This window comes from Culex quinquefasciatus, chromosome 2, assembly GCF_015732765.1.
Source record: "Culex quinquefasciatus strain JHB chromosome 2, VPISU_Cqui_1.0_pri_paternal, whole genome shotgun sequence".
NCBI lineage: Eukaryota > Metazoa > Arthropoda > Insecta > Diptera > Culicidae > Culex > Culex quinquefasciatus.
The window spans coordinates 38,125,213-38,144,564 of record NC_051862.1 but is presented as its reverse complement, the minus strand read 5'-3'; the positions used below and the strand labels follow the sequence as shown (position 1 = coordinate 38,144,564).

At 41.9% G+C, this 19,352-nt stretch overlaps 1 protein-coding gene across 1 annotated transcript in view; it reads left to right on the top strand.

Annotated features, from left to right (window-relative positions):
- The window catches only part of LOC6054055 (pro-interleukin-16), a 125,139-nt gene that overhangs the window by 85,581 nt on the left and 20,206 nt on the right, over positions 1 to 19,352 (top strand). Inside the window, 3 exon segments of the mRNA XM_038254647.1 lie at positions 6,851 to 7,259; positions 7,261 to 7,696; positions 7,699 to 8,544. Of these exon segments, the coding sequence (XP_038110575.1) occupies positions 6,851 to 7,259; positions 7,261 to 7,696; positions 7,699 to 8,544 (1,691 nt within the window).

Genomic DNA, 19,352 nt, shown 5'->3' with positions numbered 1-19,352 from the left:
CTGAAAGCTCGTTTGTGCCATTATTCGGAAAGGGGATCTAGGTTTTTAAGACGGGGGACTAAGCTCGTTTTTGGCTAAAAGTCGTAAAGGCAAGCTTTTTGGTAGATAAACCGTTTTAGAGATGCATAAAGTTCTTTACCAATTTACATTTATATGGCAGTGTGTTCACGGCAAGTGATGCAATCTTCTGGCTGTGATGCTAGTAAACTGTGTTAATGACGTTTCAAGTGATGACCTCTGGAAGTATCACTTCTAAGTTAAAATTTAAAGAAGAATTCTACTTATCGACGGCAATAATATTTTTAATTAGGTACTAACACCTAAATTCCCAAGCTCTCAAAAAGTAGGAAATCCCATATATTTTTTTACCGCGGAAGTTTATTCTGTTAAGAGCGAGTCCACGAGCAAAGCATACCCATCTCGCATCGACCTCACCAATCTGCCTGAAATTTTCAGGGGTTGTTTGTACATATAAAACTAGCATCTGGTCAAAATATGAGCACTCTAGGTCAACGGGAAGTGGGGCAAATCGGGACACAAAGTTTGAAGGTTCAAAAACGTAAAAAATCTTTAAAAGACTATAACTTAGGCAAAATTCAATTTAATTTCAAAATTCAAAATGCATCTTGAAGGGCTTCAAAAATGCAACAAAATGCAGGGTAGAGCATCCCAATTGGTTAATTTTAAAGTGAGTTATTGGCATTTTAGTGAAAAAATAGCATAATTTTCAAACTGAAATAAAAAAGTGTTCCATCCAGATATCAACTCGAATCGACCTGCAGCTTGTAGGGGACATCTGGGACTACCATCTGAGACTGAGACCGTTTTGGGTAAGGCAGTTTAACATATTGGATAGACACTTTTACTTTTAGTGAATTTTTTGGTAGTAAATTTTTGCTCGGAGGACCTCTTAGATCCCATTTTATGGTGATAATTTTATCATAATCGTGTTCCTGAGACAATTTCACATTAGAAACATGCATAAAAATGTTTGTTTTCATCCATTTTAGCCCTTGAAAAATTGAAAGTTAAAAAAAAACTTTGATTCACATTTATTGAAAATCAGGTTCGTTTCCAAGGATACTAGATGACATCAGAAAAAAAGCAGCTTCTTAATTTTTTTTATCTTTCATTTTTTAAAGGGTTAAAATGGATGATAATATACATTTTATGTAAGTTTCTATTGTGAAATTGTCTCAGGAACACGAATATGATAAAATTATCACCATAAAATGGGATCTAAGAGGTCCTCCGAGCAAAAACTACCAACCAAAAATTCACTAAAAGTAAAAGTGTCTATCCAATATGTTAAACTGCCTTACCCAAAGCGGTCTCAGTCTCAGATGGTAGTCCCAGATGTCCCCTACAAGCTGCAGGTCGATCCGAGTTGATATCTAGATGGAACACTTTTTTATTTCAGTTTGAAAATTATGCTATTTTTTCACTAAAATGCCAATAACTCCCTTTAGAATTAACCAATTGGGATGCTCTACCCTGCATTTTGTTGCATTTTTGAAGCCCTTCAAGATGCATTTTGAATTTTGAAATTAAATTGAATTTTGCAAAAGTTATAGTCTTTTTAAGATTTTTTACGTTTTTGAACCTTACAACTTTGTGTCCCGATTTGCCCCACTTCCCGTTGACCTAGAGTGCTCATATTTTGACCAGATGCTAGTTTCATATGTACAAACAACCCCTGAAAATTTCAGGCAGATTGGTGAGGTCCAAACGACGTCCCATACAAAGGGGTATGCCCTGTTCGTGGACTCGCTCTTAAGACAAAGCTTGGCAACGTTCTCGGAGTTATGTATCACGAGAAAGTAAAACTCAATTTTCAAGTTAATTCCAACATAAAAACTAAACTCTTCCCCTCACCGGAAGCGCCGCTCACTTATCATTTTCTTCCGATATGATAAGTCACCTAACCCCATAAAGTTAATAGGCCACCAGCCACCATAAGCCGCACGCTGAGTTAACTGTCACGCGGCAATAATAATGTCGCGGCGGCGGTTCGAAAAAAAAACTCAACTGACCCAGTAAAGAAGAGGGCCACCACCGCCGGTGCGGTGCCGCGTCATAAAATCACCACGGCGGCGACCGTAACGATACCGGTCACGACGACACTAATTTGTCCATCAGGGAAACCGCAGTCGGCGGCTGGTGAAAGGAAAATTCATTGAGAGAGAAAAAAAACGGAAATTAAATACTGAACTGCCATTATCAATGACGGTCGGAGGTCCAAAACAACCTGTTACACGGAATTGATGTAATATTTCCAAGAAACAACAAACACAAAGAATATCATGGAAGAAGTTCAGTCAAGTGAACAGAAGCATTTCTATGACGAGACTGACAGATCGAAAAACTGTAATTTCCTAAGAAACCTGCTCAGAAAGGCACGTGGCAGATATTAAGGTTAAATTTTTACAATATAGATGTTAGAAATATTCAAAACATTACATAGATTCTGCTTATTTGTTGGGCAACAGAAATAACGACACAACCAGACCAGCAACTAGAGGTCAAATCTTCAATGTTAGGTAATTGAAAATTTTCTGAAATTTCCCAAAAAAATATTGTCAGGAAGGACATTATTTTTTTAAAAATTGAAAAACTTAAACTTTTCAGTTAAAATTAAATTTGATGTGACTATTCCTTGAAAACGGTGCACTTGATCAACAAATCGATAAAGTAGGGGAAAGTGGGGCAATTGTATTAAGCTATGGAAATGCTAATTAAAACCCCAATTAAAATCGTCAAAAATCCATCATCTTATTCCAGGTCTTGACTAAGACTTTATATAGAACAAGTTTCTGAAAAATCCGATTTTTCACGATAAAAAATTGATTTTAAATTTATTGATTTTCAGTACGTTCTACACAACTAGTGGGGCAAGACGAACAACCGGTTGGGGCAAGAGGAAAAAAGCATAACATAGCATGTTAATTTTCTAACAAATTTAACAGTTATCAATTTGACACGTCAGATTAGGATGTATTCTTTCATTTTTAGGTGAAATAATAATATTTTACTCAAAAAATTATCGTTTATTCGAGAAAAAAATTATTCAGAAGATAAATGGTAAATTTTTATAATTTCACTATATTTATGAATTGAACAATTTTTTTACAATTTGTAATCAGTTTTTAATGCATTTATTTCCCAATAAAATATGTTTTTGCAGCAATTCGATTTTTTCCCCTACTAAAATCCATGTGGTACACTTGCACCATTTAAACAAGGTTTTTTATAAAAAGCTTTCAACAAAAACATTGAAATGATAAAACATTCTTTAAAGTAATAATCATTGGTAGGGACACTACTGATCTGCATTTTGATAAAATGAACCATAAAACAAACCTTAAGCCTTATTTTGTACATTCCAAATATTATAAGAAAACAAGGGTTTTGAAAAAAACTTCATTCAATCTTGTGCCCCGAGGCGTTTACGACGTTTTGGCAGTTATGTTGTAATAGAACCAACTTATTGCATTGCTAGCAACAATTCCTCATATTGGAAATATTCAAAATTGTAAACATTACGGCCTTAGAGCGATTGTTCCTCTTGTTCCATATGGTCGTCTTGCCCCACTTTCCCCTACTTTTCGATCGCAAAATTGAATTTACAAAGTCAAAAAAAATCGAGTATAATTTCTATTTTTCCAAAAAAATTATCACACATTTTTCGAAATGTGGATGCAAACATTTTTGTCCATGGCTAAAAAATTGTGGTTTTTTGTCCTCTAAAACATATGAAAAAAATTCAAAACTAAATTAAAGGAGTTTTCAATTGTTTTTTTTTTTTTGAAATAATAGTTTGGAATTTTTTCGGTGTTCCATTTTTGTATAGTCCACAACACTACCTACCACGTGCTAGAACTATGTCGAAGACATCAAACCGATCTGAAAATTCATTTAAAAAATAGAGATTTACAAATCCGTAAAGCAATTCAGTTTTTCATATTTTTTCGATTTTTTCCATGCAAACTTCACCTTTGAGTGTCAATGGGTAAATGTTGATCGATTTTGCTCATATTTGGTCGAGAGTCCTAAAATAGATCAAGGAACAATATTCAGCTTGTGGAGGTTTTGAAAAAAGTCTCATATTCTGGGCACCCTTATGATTAGCTGCCAAAATTGTATGAAGCCTTGTATGGGTGAACCAATGACACAAAATGGCTTCTTGGGTCATAGAGAAAGCCCCCAAAGTTTGAACCTATTATGTGTTTCAAAACACTTAAAATCCAAAGCTCATGCAGAATGTTCAACCATACATCTCGACAACCTTGAACTCTTAAACTCCAAGCGAAAGTTGCCCCAAATTCAACCCCAAACTCCACTGACCTAATGCAGTCACATTATGGCTAAATTGTTTCACGATAGCAGGCGCAGGCAGGTTCCCACCAAGAGACCGCTTCCGCGAGAAACTTTGCACCGCGTCACCTGAATGCCACCATAATTAAATTTATCTTTTGGCTGGCCGATTTATGAAGCTTTTAATAAACAACGTCTTAATCCGAACCACCCGAAAATTCGTGGTCATTGTCGTTGGTCACTGCGGGCTGGAAACAGCTGTTCGCGGAAGAATCAAACAATGGCCATTATTCGATGTCTGCTATTTTGGGATTTTCCGGACGTTCGCGCGCAGGCGGTTTTACTACAAAATTTACTACAAAGTATGCACTTTGCATCGCGAGATAGCTGGGCGGTATCTGATGCATACGAGAATTGAGTCGAGTTGATCGTCGTGCCCATCGGGAGGCACCTTCCCGCGCAAGTCTTGAACCTTATTTCCATTCATTGCTGGCGCTGGTGCGGGGTGATGGGTAGGTTTAACAATAACAAACAACGCGCACCTCTACCTCAAGTTCATTGCTGAGGGTTTACGGTTAGTGTCGGCTTGGGTTGGGCTATTTGGGTGATCGATGATGACGAATAAATATCAACTCTAGACAATTTACTATCAATCAAGACTGGAATAAGCCATCGATTTGGTATTGTTACCAAGCGGCTGAACCTGGCCCTGTGCGGCAGAGGTGAGTTCAGATCTATTGCCGCGAAATCACCATCACGGCATCTCTTCTCCGAATCAGGTTTGTAAATTTGTACAAACTAGATAATGGATGGTTTGGCTTGTTGGCGGCGGTCTTGTATGATCAGCACCTATTTATGGCCGCGGAACGAAGCGGATGAGCGATTCTTCTTCGGCTTGATCGCTTTGGTGTTGTGTAGTTTAATTGAGCAATTGAGATGGCCGGTTAGATCTTTGAACTTTGCATTCCTAGCAGCAGCTTTGGGTGGAATCGTTTGGGCTGCGATGATTGCCGGGTTCGTCACTTGTTGAAGAAGGCGGTTCTGGTAACCGATTTGAGAAATTAGGACGTTTCGATGTTTCGGTTGTGCTCTCAAGAAGTTCAAAACATGGGTGATCAAAGCCCATTAGCCAATTTTATTTGACATGCAGGCACATTTGTAATTCATCACTCAATTTATCTTTGATCAATTTACTATTTTTGTGACATAAAACTGGTTTCTTTGAATCGAAAAATTGTTTGATATTAATGGATTGGTATATTTTAAACCTAGTTATCATTCATTCACTGTACACTCAAACCCAGGTGGTTGGTAACTTTTCGTTTGACACTTTTTTATTTTGTACCCCGTTGGTTGGTCAAAGACAAAATAAAATGTGACGAACTGTCACTTTTTACATGGGACTCACACTTACTATCATACCAAACGTTTGGTAGTGTGTGTGAGCTCCGTGTAAAGAGGGTGTCAAACTAAAAATTGACCCCGTTCATTTGACAACAATTAAGTTTTACGCCGTGACGTCATTTGACAGCTCGTGTGCACTGTTTACATGATCTTCGTCGATTGTTGACGATTTTCCCGAACAGTGTATTACCTTTCAGCATCAATTTCTGTGCTAAAAATTCAACTTTTCCCAGCTATGTTTCTGATAACCTTAGATTTTTCCTCCAAATCCGGGTTTGTTTACATAATTATTGAGCTTTTTTATGATAGCTCTTCAAATCAGGTCACAACGGAAACCCGTGTACCAACAAGCAATATCTCTCCTTATAATTTACATAAATCTACGATACACGACTTCAACATGCATAACTTGTCAATTTCAGTACATAATTGACTCGTAACTAGCAATTAAAAGGTGAGAAGTATTCTTCCGCTGACATCAACTCCCGTTTCCCGTTGCATTTTTCACATCGCACAATACCTCATCAGAACAAGTCCATCATCCCAAGCTGCACTGCACGATGTCGTCTTACAGTCTCGAGTCAGTGCTGCTGCACCTGATGTCATCACTGAACGCTATACCCTCCCCTTTTCGTCATATACAATGGTGGGTTGGGATACATTACACAACCGGCAAGCTCTGAACTTCAACGAATTACCACACCTCTTTATTCGCAAATTGTTCAACTGCTCCAGCAGCGCTCCCTTCGTATATTTCGACCTGCAGCTGGATAACTGCTCAGTTCATAACTTACGACATCATCCCGAGCTCAAGTGCACTCAATTTCCCTCACATTTGTGTCTAATGAAGTGAGTCAAATTGAATCTCTGCGAGTCTAGCGCGGTATCTCGCAGCTTAAATCTCACGACGATGCAGATCACCCCCTGTGTGGACACACAATCGAGAACATTCACAGTCCCCAAGTGCTTCGATTTGAAAAGTCGCGCGCAGCGGTCGTGCAACTTGAAACAAATAAAGTCAGTCATTCGCCCGGTCTTCTTTTCCCGCCGAGTCGGGTTGGGTTCAACCAAGCAATGATTTCAATTAATTTCAATAATAATCTCGCTTCTTCTCTCTTTCTCTCGTTTACAGATGTAACCAACATCTCGCAAAAGTGGAACAAACTGCGCCGCCGTTGTGCGTCGTTCAAGACAGTCTCGGGTCCGGCGTCGCTAGATTCGGACACCAACTTCATCTCTCGGGAGCACCCGGCGGCCCACTACCAGATCATAGCGTCCCCGGGACCGGTGCAGGTTCAGCAGACGACGACGACGACGCACCATCATCATCACCATCACCACCACCACAGCGGAAGTGGGGGAAGTGGTGGCCACAGGCATCACCACCATCACCACCACGTGCACGGATCTTCCGGAGTTCCCCACGAACACCACCACGGCCACTACCTGCCCGATCCGAACTGGGAGTTGCGACACTCGAGTTCCGGCTCTTCGACCTCGTCCTCGACGATTGGACCTCCTATCTACGCCACCGAGGAGTATTCACGAACGGGATGTGAAGTTGTGGCGACTGGGAGCTCACCAGACGTACGCGCATCGAATCCGGGCCACGCCCAACCAGCGCCGCAGTGCCCACAGCATCGACTGGGAGTACAACGTGCAAAAGTACGAAAACATGGTCGATCCAGCACAGGTCCGGCTGTTCCGCCACGAAAAGCTCCAATACTACGACGATGTGGCCATCGTGAAGCAAAAGAAGAACTCGCTGGGAGCCTGCAGCGAGAGTGAAAGTGGAATCAAGGTCGCCAAAGAGATCAAACTTCCTAGTCTGAAAAACTTCAAGTCGGCGTCGATGCGACTGCCCGGACAGAAAACCTCCATCAACGAAGTTCAGCAACTGCTGCGCAGCAAGTTCAACCGAATCCACGCTGGACTACGCAAACGTCGAGCCCTCTCCGTTCAGGAGGTCTTCCAAGCCCTCCCCAAGGCAACACCCCATCCAAACCTACGTTCTACGTCCCGTCGCCGCTGGTCGGCGAACGACACCCCCACAATCCGTCCCGTTACGACGAAGAACTCAACGACGACGGCGACGAAGATGGCCCGCTCAGCCTACCCTTCATCAACGAGAACCTCCTCCCAACCGACTCAACCACCCCGGTTGTCCACCTCCGCGATCGCTCACTCTCCCCACGCAAAGAACGCACCAAAACCTGGTACCGCAACATCGACCTCAGCCTGGCGGCCACGCCCCAACGCAAACCCGACCCGGAACCAGCCCAACCCGACGAACCCAAAGAACCGAAACCAAACTTCGCGATCGGAGGTCGCGTATCGCTGCGGGAACGCGTCGAAAACATGCACCTCAACCGACTGCGCTCCAAAACCAACAGCCAATCGCCGTCCCCTAGTCCGAAGAAGCCCGCCGAGGCAACACCCCGAAAAATCCGACCCCGCAGCCACTCCCCCCTCAAAAACCTCAAAATCAACCTGTCCAGCCTGACGACCAGCACCGACTCGCCCAACTCGACCCCGAAACCAAAGCGCGAATCGTTTGGCCTGTTTGGCCGGCTCAACCGGATGATGCACGGCGCGAGTCCGACGCCGGAAAAGTCACTGACGGCGGCGGCGAGCCCGAGTCCCAAACAGCAGCAAACGGTCAGCTACAGCCACAACGTGAGCAAGCAGTCCACGATACAAAAGTTGACCAAGTTGAGTGGCAATGGCCGGCGGGAGTCTACGGGAGTGGATTCGGGCATGCCGAGCGCGAAGCAGGATACGGCGAAGGTGGCGGCGGCGGTGGATCGTGACCGGAAATCTAAACAGGTGAGTGTGGGGAGCTGGAAGTGAGCGTAGGCTCAAAAATTGCAATTTTCACGGGGACCAAAATTCCAAAACACCAAATTACACGGAACGAGAAATGTTAACATAAACATGAAAATCTCATGTTCATCTTGCAGAATTACTTAAATTTATAATAGTTTTCAATCAGCATTAAATTTTCTTCACCAAATTCACCACCACCACCTTTTTCAAAAATTCTTTGTTCTTTTTAGTTACGTAAAAATAGGTCTAAAGCAGGCCTGCCCAACGTCCGGCCCGCGGGCCGGATCCAGCCCTTAAAGCCATTTCATCCGGCCCGCGAAGGCTTTTCAAAATAGTTCTATGACCGGCCCTTCATAAAATACTCAATAAATAAATTAAGTGCATAAATAAAAAAAAATCTTGAGTTCAATTTTTCAGATATTATAACAAAACATTTATTTGTTTATTTTGCTTTTGACATACAACGTTTGTTAGGATTATGCCTTTGTATTTTTTGAAATTACTTTATTTCACATCCAAACATTCTTTATGTTTGAATTTAATTCTTATCATTTCAATATTGATGTTATCAGAAATAAATATATTAAATTTTAAAAATATGCCAAAACATTGTAAAGACACTGAATTCTAATTTCTTAATGTTTTGGCTGTTTTTATTTCTAATTCAATTGTTTCTTTTTTGAGGATTTTGATTTTATTTTTCAAAGCAACTTTTCAATGATAAAGTTTTGCTGGGAAAAAGCTTAAAAAGGCAAATTATTCATTTTGAAAATAAAGATCACTGCAAATATCTAAAAAAAAATAAAAAAATACAAAGCGGTTAAAAAATAAGATAGCAAGTTTTTCATAATCTTCAATAATTCTAAGAAATTTGAAGAATGACGAATCAGATATATATTTGAATACACTTTTTTTTAATTTCATGTCTTAAAAAAAATTTGAAATGTTTTGTAAAATATCTGAATAGAGGTGCACAACATTTCAAAAATATTTTTTTCGTAGAGAAGATTTGTATTCAAATTTCGTTTTAATAAATTTTATCTTGCCTCGTTGATTTTTCAAACTTGAAAAAAAAACTTACAACGACAAAATTTTGATATATTTTTTATGTTGATGATGTCAGGGAGTTCAATTTCAATCGACAAAAACAATTACAGTACAATTTTGTTCAAAAACAAAATAAAACTAAATCAAATAAACACATCTTTGAAAGTAATCTTTGTATTTCTTTTTTCAAAACAAATTATTTGAATATTATTTGCAACACTTGTTTTTGTATTTGTTTACTTGAATTAACCTATTTAAATAAATTTTATGAAAAAAATGTTTATTGTTTTTTACTTTCACCAACATTAGTTCCGGCCCGCCTCTGCTTTAGAAAAATCAGATCTGGCCCGCAGAGCCAAAAGGTTGGGCAACCCTGGTCTAAAGCGAAGATTTTTAATAAAACATGCAAAACATGTTGAAAAGGTTGACACTAAAAATCAAGAAGCAAAAATATAACAAAATTTCATGAATTTGAAAAAAGAAATCCTTTTGGATTTTCAATTTCCCCAAAAAAATTTAGTGAAAATTATACAAGGCTTGAAAAATTTTAATTTTCTGAAAGGTTTCAGGTCATTAGGTATATCTTGAAAAAAAAACCCATCCACATTAACGACCGCCAGGTCTTTTGTGTCTCTGAATAGCATTAATTTTGAAAATTGTGAATTTTACAGGATTTTACGAAAATAACTACTACTCTAAAATGATTTAGAATTTTTAAATCCAAGATGGCGACCAAAAAGCATTTTTCAATTTAATGTGCATTCAATCACTAAAATTTGACTTCAATTGGGTCGCAGAACTCAAATTTATACTAAAAGAAAGATTAAAAAAAAAAATTAAAAAAAAGTTTGGTGCATGATTTGATTATCCGAAGTTCCATACAAACCTTCGGATAATCGAGGTTTCGGATAATCGAGTCTGGAATGTACACGGAAAAATGAATTTCGCGATTTTTAGTTTGACTTATTTTTGAATTTCTACAATACGGATTTCTTTTATTTTCCCATTTTTTATAGGTTTTAAGAGACTAAAACAGCATCTTTTGCGCTTATGTTTAATATGGTGCAAATCTGATACCGGAAATATAACCTTTTTATACAAAAAAAAATATTTTTTTTTTGTAAAAAACGAAAATATTGTCGAACAAACTTCAAAAATAAATATTTTATGCATCCATGCAGAATCCAATTTGCTATCGAAAATAAACAGTGATCCCCGTGCACCGCGTTCAACCGCGTTCTCTGTTTTCTGTACTCGATCAAACACCAGCACCGCGTGTGCACGCGTACAGGCAAACCTAAACTCTGCCGTGTACAGTCTGTACGCGCACACGAACCTCGAGTTTAAAACCGAACCTTGCACCCCGGGTACAAACCCCGTGCAAGCCGACGACGCAGAAAAGAGACAAAAATAGTTCCCTCACGCTCCCTCTGCTGTAAAGCGGTGTTTCATTCTCCGCTGCAGTCACACTACAGTGTTTGCCACAGAGAGAGTGAGAAGCAGTCATTTTTTCGTCTCTTTACACACTCTTCGCTCGCACGGCGTTGTACCCGAGGTGTGCACTCCGTGTTTACACCGCGTGTAAACTTGAGTGCGCCGTGCGGGGAGAACTCGAACATGGCAGCCTGGTGTGTTTGAGGTTCATCTGCACTGAAAACTTGTACGGCGTGTACGGCGTGCGCGCGTTTCGGAAAGACTGAAAATAAATTTAAAATTTTATTGATAAAGTGCACCGTATTCAGGTTATAGGTATTTTCAGGTAAACATTTTTGATTATATAACTTTTTTTGTATGATTTAAAATATTTTTTGAAGAAAAAGCACAATTGAAACATATTGTGAAAAGCTAAAAAAATCATTTTTTTTTACTTTGTTGATCGGATTGTCGGTTGCTGAGATGCAGTCCTTTAAAAGTTTTTTTTGCTCGAAAAATAAGTTGTTATCAAGTGGGAGATGAGTAGAGAGAATGCGTAACGTGATTTTCGAATGATCCCACCTTGTTTACACCTACAAAGTAGGAGGCTGTTCAAGCTCAAGCATGACTTCTTTCTTACTGGTAAATGAGATGTTTTAAAATCAGTGGTATATGTTTTATTTTGTCTAGTTTTTGACTTTGTTTGCTGTAAAATTTATGTTTTTATTTTTTACGGGTGACGACGAACAGTCGAGAGTGTCATTCTGCGTTGTCGCAGATGCATTCCCTGTCTGATGTTGGTATCCTTCAACTCTTCCTGGTCCAGCGAAAAAACATCGCTGATTCTAGCGAAGCTTATCCAACAAACAGAGAAGATTTTCGAACGGAATCAAACAATTAAGACAGCTTGTTTGATTCAGACAACCGCATCGACTCCATAAACAACTTACATTCATAATTATAAAAGATGACGATCTCGCCTTCAACTTTCTTAATATTTCTTGACTTCAACTCCAGGTTCCCAATAACCACAAATTTGTCATTTTCACTAAAAAAAACAATTTTTACTGATCGATAACAATACTCTCTACTTTTGAGGAACAGTAAATTGGTTCCAGTTTGACAGTTCAAAATTGAGGCCGTTTTGCGAACCACTTTGGCCTAATTCTTCAACCCGCAAATTATTTTGCGATTTATTTTTAACAGTGTACAATATTTTTTCGGAAAAGTCTTGTTCATAAATTACAACTTTGTCGAAGACACCAAATCGATCATAAAACCCCTTCTCAAGTTAATTTTTTCGAATATTTACATGTCCATTTTGTATGACCAAAAAATTGTTCTCATTTCGTAGGTCAAAAAAATTACAAAAAATATACTTTATTAGAGTCATAGGAGAATTTAAGGTTTTCAAGTTATATCCAACAGTTACTACTCTAGTAAGTTTTTTCCGTAGAATAAAGCAGGTTTATCGGAATTGAATAATCCTCGACATTTGTTTACACACAAGACGATGATTCTAGTCAGAAACTTCTGTACTGTACTGTTTTCGTGTAGTTTTTGCCACAGTTTATGTTGTCTAGTTTTCGCACTCTACGTTACATGTAAACACACACATATTTGTAAATAACAGAACACAAACAGGACGAAAAGGTCAGTGAACTTGTCCTGACCGTACATTTTCTTGTAGAAAACCACCTCAGAACAGTCTCATTCCCTGACAGACCTCAGAGCAGGTCAGAACAGTTAATTTACTGCCAAATACAGCGTAGTTTACGCGAATAAAGTCTTTTTGTATTTGTTGTATAGTTTTGTTCTTTGTAATCTGAGTGTTGTAATTTGTATTTACCGGGAAAGAAAGTGCGACAGGATCAACAGACGTTCTTATGTGCGCAAACATAAATGGTCCTTCGAACCGGATCTTGTCGCACCGTAAATTCCTGGTTTCGAGGTCGGTGAACCAAGTCTGTCGACGCAAAGTATCTGTGCCGTGAAGAATCGCCGGTTGAAGATGGCGCCGGGAGCCATTCTGTTGTGAAGTGCTGAAAAGAACACTAGAAGAGCCGCCATCTTCCATAACCGATACCGCAGCCCGCGCGCGTCTGGATTGCACCCCGATGCGTGGTCAGATTCCGCCCGAGACAACAGAAACCGAGTTATTTCGTGAAAATCTGCTCCGTCGAAGAAATTCACAAATTTCGTGTTGAGTGTTTTTTTGTTTTGATGTTTGACAACTGCGGTTGTCACTGCGAGCTCCACCAACTGTCAGTGAAGAGAAGAGCTGGGAGCTATTTCACCGCATCAGGGAAAAGTCTGCAGAAACGACTGCAGAAGTCTGCACACCAGAAGATTCGGACTAAAAAGATAAGTCGTGATAAAATCCGTATTCAAAATCCCATGTAATTGTGTACTGCATCCTCCATTTTGTGTTGTGTCGCCATTTTGTCCACGCGAGAAAAAAAATGTGATCGAAAGTGAGCAAAATTCGGTCAAGTTACAAAATTGTGTGCGCCGGTGTAATACCGCGCAGCTCTGCCGTCGGGCGAAAATTGAATGGCGAACTGGCATCGCTGCTCTGCGGTGACAGTTCTAATCGGAGAAGAGAAACGTCAAACGGATCGGTTTTGTTTACGACACGGGTGGGAGGACGATGGAAAAAAAGAGAAATGGGTTGGTTCGAAGAGTGCAGCTCGGTCGTCGCTGCGATGCGATTCGCGAAGTCGCAGAAGTACGTTTCGCTGCAAGAAACCTGCAATTCGGTGCAGTTCGGAACGGTCTTGAGGTGAGAACGTTTACGGTTCGTGTGCGGTGTTGTGGTCAGCAGAGACCACCGGTAAACGACGAGACGGACGAAACCGTCGCGCAAACTGTGAAACGACTACGGTGAAGAAAGATGCACGGGATGAATCAGGTGGAGCAAAAGTTCACTGGAACCCAGTGAAGATTCCTGTCCGTTTGCTGAGCAAGAAGAGGACCGCAAAGTGTCAACGCTCTCAGAAACGATCCGAGACTGCAATCGCCAGTGTGCTCGGAGCGCACGCACAGCACACGCAGCTGCAGATTATTATCTGCCCTGCGAATAACAACAAACAGCAGAGGCGTCGTCGGAGTTCTGATCGACGCGTCGCTACAAACCAGCAGAATGATCAGCACGTCCCAAGCTGATAGCAGGATCCAGCGTAAAGGCCTAAGGGGTGGCGCGTTCGGGGTCGGACGGACCAGAACAGCCCCCCACCGCCAACCCAAGTTAAGTACACATTTCATTTCGTTCAACGACCAGTTGTTAAGTGCTCTACAACTTAGGTGTGGCGTCGCTGGATCACTCGAGCGGAGCAGAAACCTTCGGTTGAGCGTTGCACCTGCTGACGGGCGGCAGGAGTCGATTGCCGTGGAGATCGGCGATGCAGTTGCCCATTCATCGTTCTTCGCCAGGACGGAACAGTACCAGCAGCACGCGCAGCGAAGACGCAGATCCGCAGAGCCACGTACAGCAGTGAACCGCAGCAGCATCTTCGAACGCGGTCGCGGAGGAATTCTACCGGGATGGTAGACCTCACGAGCAGCCGCAAACTGGAAACCAGAGCATCATACCCGGTCCGGCAAGTCAACTTGTCGGAGATTCATCGCCTACGAGCAGCGGCAGTCGCTCAAGTATGCAGATGTTCGTGGTTCCAGCAAAAAGCCTAATGGGGTGGCACGGTTGTGGTCGGACGGGCCAGACCAGCCACTCCAAAACGGCTCCGAGTTAAGTAGCCCTAATTACTGACTATTTGTTCAGACAATCAGCCGTACTCAATCTGTCCCCAGACTTCAACGCCCACAACAGTACTGCATGCATCTGACGTCAACTCCAACAGCAGTGTGGAGTACCACTGACCACTCAACCGAGTGTGGACGGTCATGCCGTGTTGTCGTGTACAGCAGCGTGATCCGTACAGGTCGCTAGGCCAGCGGCAGAAGCTTTCGGTGCGCCGACTGGAAGTTTCAGTGAAGTTTGCCCAGCTTTGGGGAACAATCTCCACGTACAGTGGTGGAGACGCAACTACAGGCGCAAAGATGACGTCAAGCATGGAAGGGACACACTTCCATTCCAGTAGAGACGCAGTTCTCTTTGGTTAGCGGACGCTGATCCGCTGACACCGGCACCACGAGGTGCCTACAAACTGGAATGGTCTAGCAGAAGTTGAAGGCGAAGAAGAAGAAGAACCCAACAGTAATTGGACTACAGTTCAGATGTGGGGAACAGACGGACGGACGGAGGAGAGCAGAAGTTGGACAAGTTAGCAGCAGATTGTTTCGTCGGTTATGGATGGCCTGTGGGAACAGGCAACAACAACAACAAGTCGTTCGAGGAAGGACGTCACTGTAACTGCAGTACCAGTGAGTCAACACACGTCAGCAAGCAGGATGAGAAGGAGAAAGGTCTGCCCAACCTGGGAGACAACAACAACAAACAGTACAGCAAGCGCAAGTGGACGAAACAATCAGCAACAGTTCGAAAAACAACAACGGGCAACTTACGGAAGACAAAGAAGGAGATTATGGCAGGCGGCACAACTGTCGCACGCACACACAAGCGGTCGACACAGTGAGCGACAAGAAGCGGGCGATTTCCGAGGCAGAGCAGACAACGGCGGGCGGCATCACGGTCGCTCAGGAACCACACGTCAACAGCAACAACAACACAGATCAGCAAGCCAAAAGCTGCATGCAGGTTCCAGCACAAAGCAACAGGGGTGGCGCGTTCTTGTGATCGGACAGGTCAGAACTGCCCCCCACCACAGCCTCAAGCTAAGTACCCTCTGATTTGTGACACGAAACAGAAAATTTAGCACACAATTTCAGCAGGTACAAACGGTCGGAAACTCTGGCAACGACGAAGCACGGCTAGTGCAACAGCAACGGGAGGAAGATTCAACGAAGAATCGCCGCAGCCAAGAACACCGCAACTGCAGCAGCAACAGTACAAACGGTACGTGAGGTGACACCCTGGTCACGCGTACGTAAGCAGCGGTCGAGAGGCAGTCAAAAGCAGCAGCAGGTCGGACAACAGCACATCAACAGCCCCGTATCAGCATGGCGGGCGGCATTTTATGTTTAACAACAACACTCAGTACCTGAAGAAAGAGGAAGAAAACGTTCGAACCACTGATCGTATGATCACACACAGCCATACACAGTAGATGTAGTATTTGTTTACTAACAGTTTTGTCAAAGTCAGTACAGAAGTAAACAGGAAGAGCCAAGTAGGAAGATATTATGTTGAAAGCACGCTCAGAGCCGCCGTCTTTCAAGGCGGGCGGCATGTTTACACACAAGACGATGATTCTAGTCAGAAACTTCTGTACTGTACTGTTTTCGTGTAGTTTTTGCCACAGTTTATGTTGTCTAGTTTTCGCACTCTACGTTACATGTAAACACACACATATTTGTAAATAACAGAACACAAACAGGACGAAAAGGTCAGTGAACTTGTCCTGACCGTACATTTTCTTGTAGGAAAACCACCTCAGAACAGTCTCATTCCCTGACAGACCTCAGAGCAGGTCAGAACAGTTAATTTACTGCCAAATACAGCGTAGTTTACGCGAATAAAGTCTTTTTGTATTTGTTGTATAGTTTTGTTCTTTGTAATCTGAGTGTTGTAATTTGTATTTACCGGGAAAGAAAGTGCGACAGGATCAACAGACGTTCTTATGTGCGCAAACAACATTTTTGAAACATTTCAGGATGAAAGCACGAAGTTTTAAAAAAAAACTCTGGTACCTCATCATCACAATTCCAAGAAAAATTTCATCTCCCAATTAACATTTCCAAGTACATGTTAATTGTTCAGTCAACATTCTACAATTTGAGTGCACTTTGCACCAACCCACCCAGCAAAATGTAGTTCAAATTCCACCACCGCATAATTGGAATAATTCACACCCATCATCCCAATACTACGCGAGTTCCACCGACCATACGCGGAAGCTACTCCGCGCAGAATGTGCCGTTCCAGGGGCCGCTGCTCGGTGCCAGCCGGTCAATGTGTTAAAGAGCAAAACAACAAATTCTTCTCCAAGCAGCAAATGCAAGATCTTTACTGCACTCCGTTATATAAATATAGCCCCTTCGCATTTTCTTGAAAAACCAACAGAGAAGGTTCAAATTCCTTCCACACTCTGGGTTCCATTATTATGAGTAAAAGTCCAACGAAAAGAGCTGTTGAGCGCTGATGGATGCTGTTCTTATGGTTGTGGCGGCTCAGGCAATGGAGAAAATTTATTCTGAACCGCGGGTTTGTTTGTGAGTGTGTGTAGATTTTAAGAATTGAATAATTACACCCATCGAGCGCGCGAGACTGTTGCTCCCATGCGTAAATGAGTTAAAACTATAGTAGCGGTTCTGGACCGAGGGGTTAATTAAATAAATATTTTGGATAAATTTTAAACTCACCATTTTCATTTTAACTCAAGCATAAATTAATCTCAAAATATTCTTTTGAAAAATATATCGCCCCAGTATTGGACCCCTCGTTTGGAGAAATGTGACGCACCGTTTCGTCTAGGGGCACATCTAACTATTCTAATGGGTTCGCTCTTCCCAAGTGAGAAAGTAATAAATCTCGTTTCAATTTCATTAATTACCCTTGCCGAGCACGTACTTCAGAGATGCACTCACGTGGTGTGTGTGTGTGTGTGTTTCTCCTTAATTTATGCAATTCTCATAATTCTCACATGGTTGAAACTTGATGCTCAAGGGGGGTAGTGTTCTATGCGGCTCACAAGTGCAATGGTCTTTGCTTATTTGCGCTGTTATGCAGGCGTGTCGGACATTTCCATTGAAATGTCGGAAGTGGTTGATAGGTTGGGAGGAATGAGGAGCGATGAAAGGTCGTTGACTCAACTGTATACGTTTTTAGTTATTGATGAAAGCAATCTAGAAAGCTTATAAGGCTTTTTTTTTACTTTTTGGCTTTCACCTTGACAAAAAATGGTTTAAGAAACAACAAAGAATGCCGCCTTGGAGGCAAAGATCGAATGTGATTTAAATATATCAAAAAAAAAAAAATCAAATCAAATTATTCGCTCTACAGCTTTGCCTTGGCGTTCTCGATTGCGAGATTCCTACTCGAAACTAGGTGTCCGAAGGCTTGATTGTTGAGGCAATTGCAAACCTCTTTTTACACCTTAGCTTCCATCCACCCCGGGATTCGAACTGACGACCTTTTTGGATTGTGAGTCCAACTGCCTACACCCAAAGGAAAAATATATCTCAAAATCTGCAACATTGGATTTGCTGCAGAAAATGTCATATTTTATAACATTTTTTGCAGCAAGCCCCTAGATCATTTTTGCCCGCGTGTAAAAATTTTAGCGATCTGCAGTTCTCACCAACACATATAAAGCTGGCCCGTCCCCGAGCAACACTCCAAAGAGAAGCATATGTTGGTGCTCTTTCACTCACTTTTCATCAAGCGTCCATGGCGCGGTGGTAGCGTGTCGGATCAATAACCAAGAAGTTGGTGGTTCAATCCTCGTTCTGCTAAGTGTTTTTTTGTGAAATACAATCAAAAAGCCGTCGGTAATGTCGATAATTGTCGGTAACGGGCAAAAATGTCATACTCCTATATCGCAAAAAAATGCATGAGGACAGATTTCATGCAGATTCTGATATACTTTCATGCCGCCATGCATCACAATCATGCGACTGCCAGTTGGGTGTACCAGCGAATCCACCGAGGCAGGACCCAGGGAGACGACTCCTACACCTGGACTGAGCTAACGACCTAACCTTTTTTTTTAGGTTAGTCCGGGGCCAACATTTACTTCCCTGTCCGACGGAAGGCGTGATCAGACAAATCTCGTCTCAAAATTTGCCGCCGGGACCTTCTGGGATCGAACCCAGGCCGACTGGGTGAGAGGCAACCACGCTTACCCCTACACCACGGTCCCGGTCCCGGATTTAAATATATCTTCAGATGTATTACTTATCAATGGTTTTGCGAATTGGATTTCCTTCGTATTTTTGATTTGAATTAAACTTTGACCATGCATTCTCTATGTCAAAAAAGCCATTTTGTATCTTCCCCATACAATTTTGAGGGCTGGTTGATGATCATGATCATGTGAATATTTAATACCAGTGATCCCCGTGCACCGCGTTCAACCGCGTTCTCTGTTTTCTGTACTCGATCAAACACCAGCACCGCGTGTGCACGCGTACAACAAACCTAAACTCTGCCGTGTACAGTCTGTACGCGCACACGAACCTCGAGTTTAAAACCGAACCTTGCACCCCGGGTACAAATCCCGTGCAAGCCGACGACGCAGAAAAGAGACAAAAATAGTTCCCTCACGCTCCCT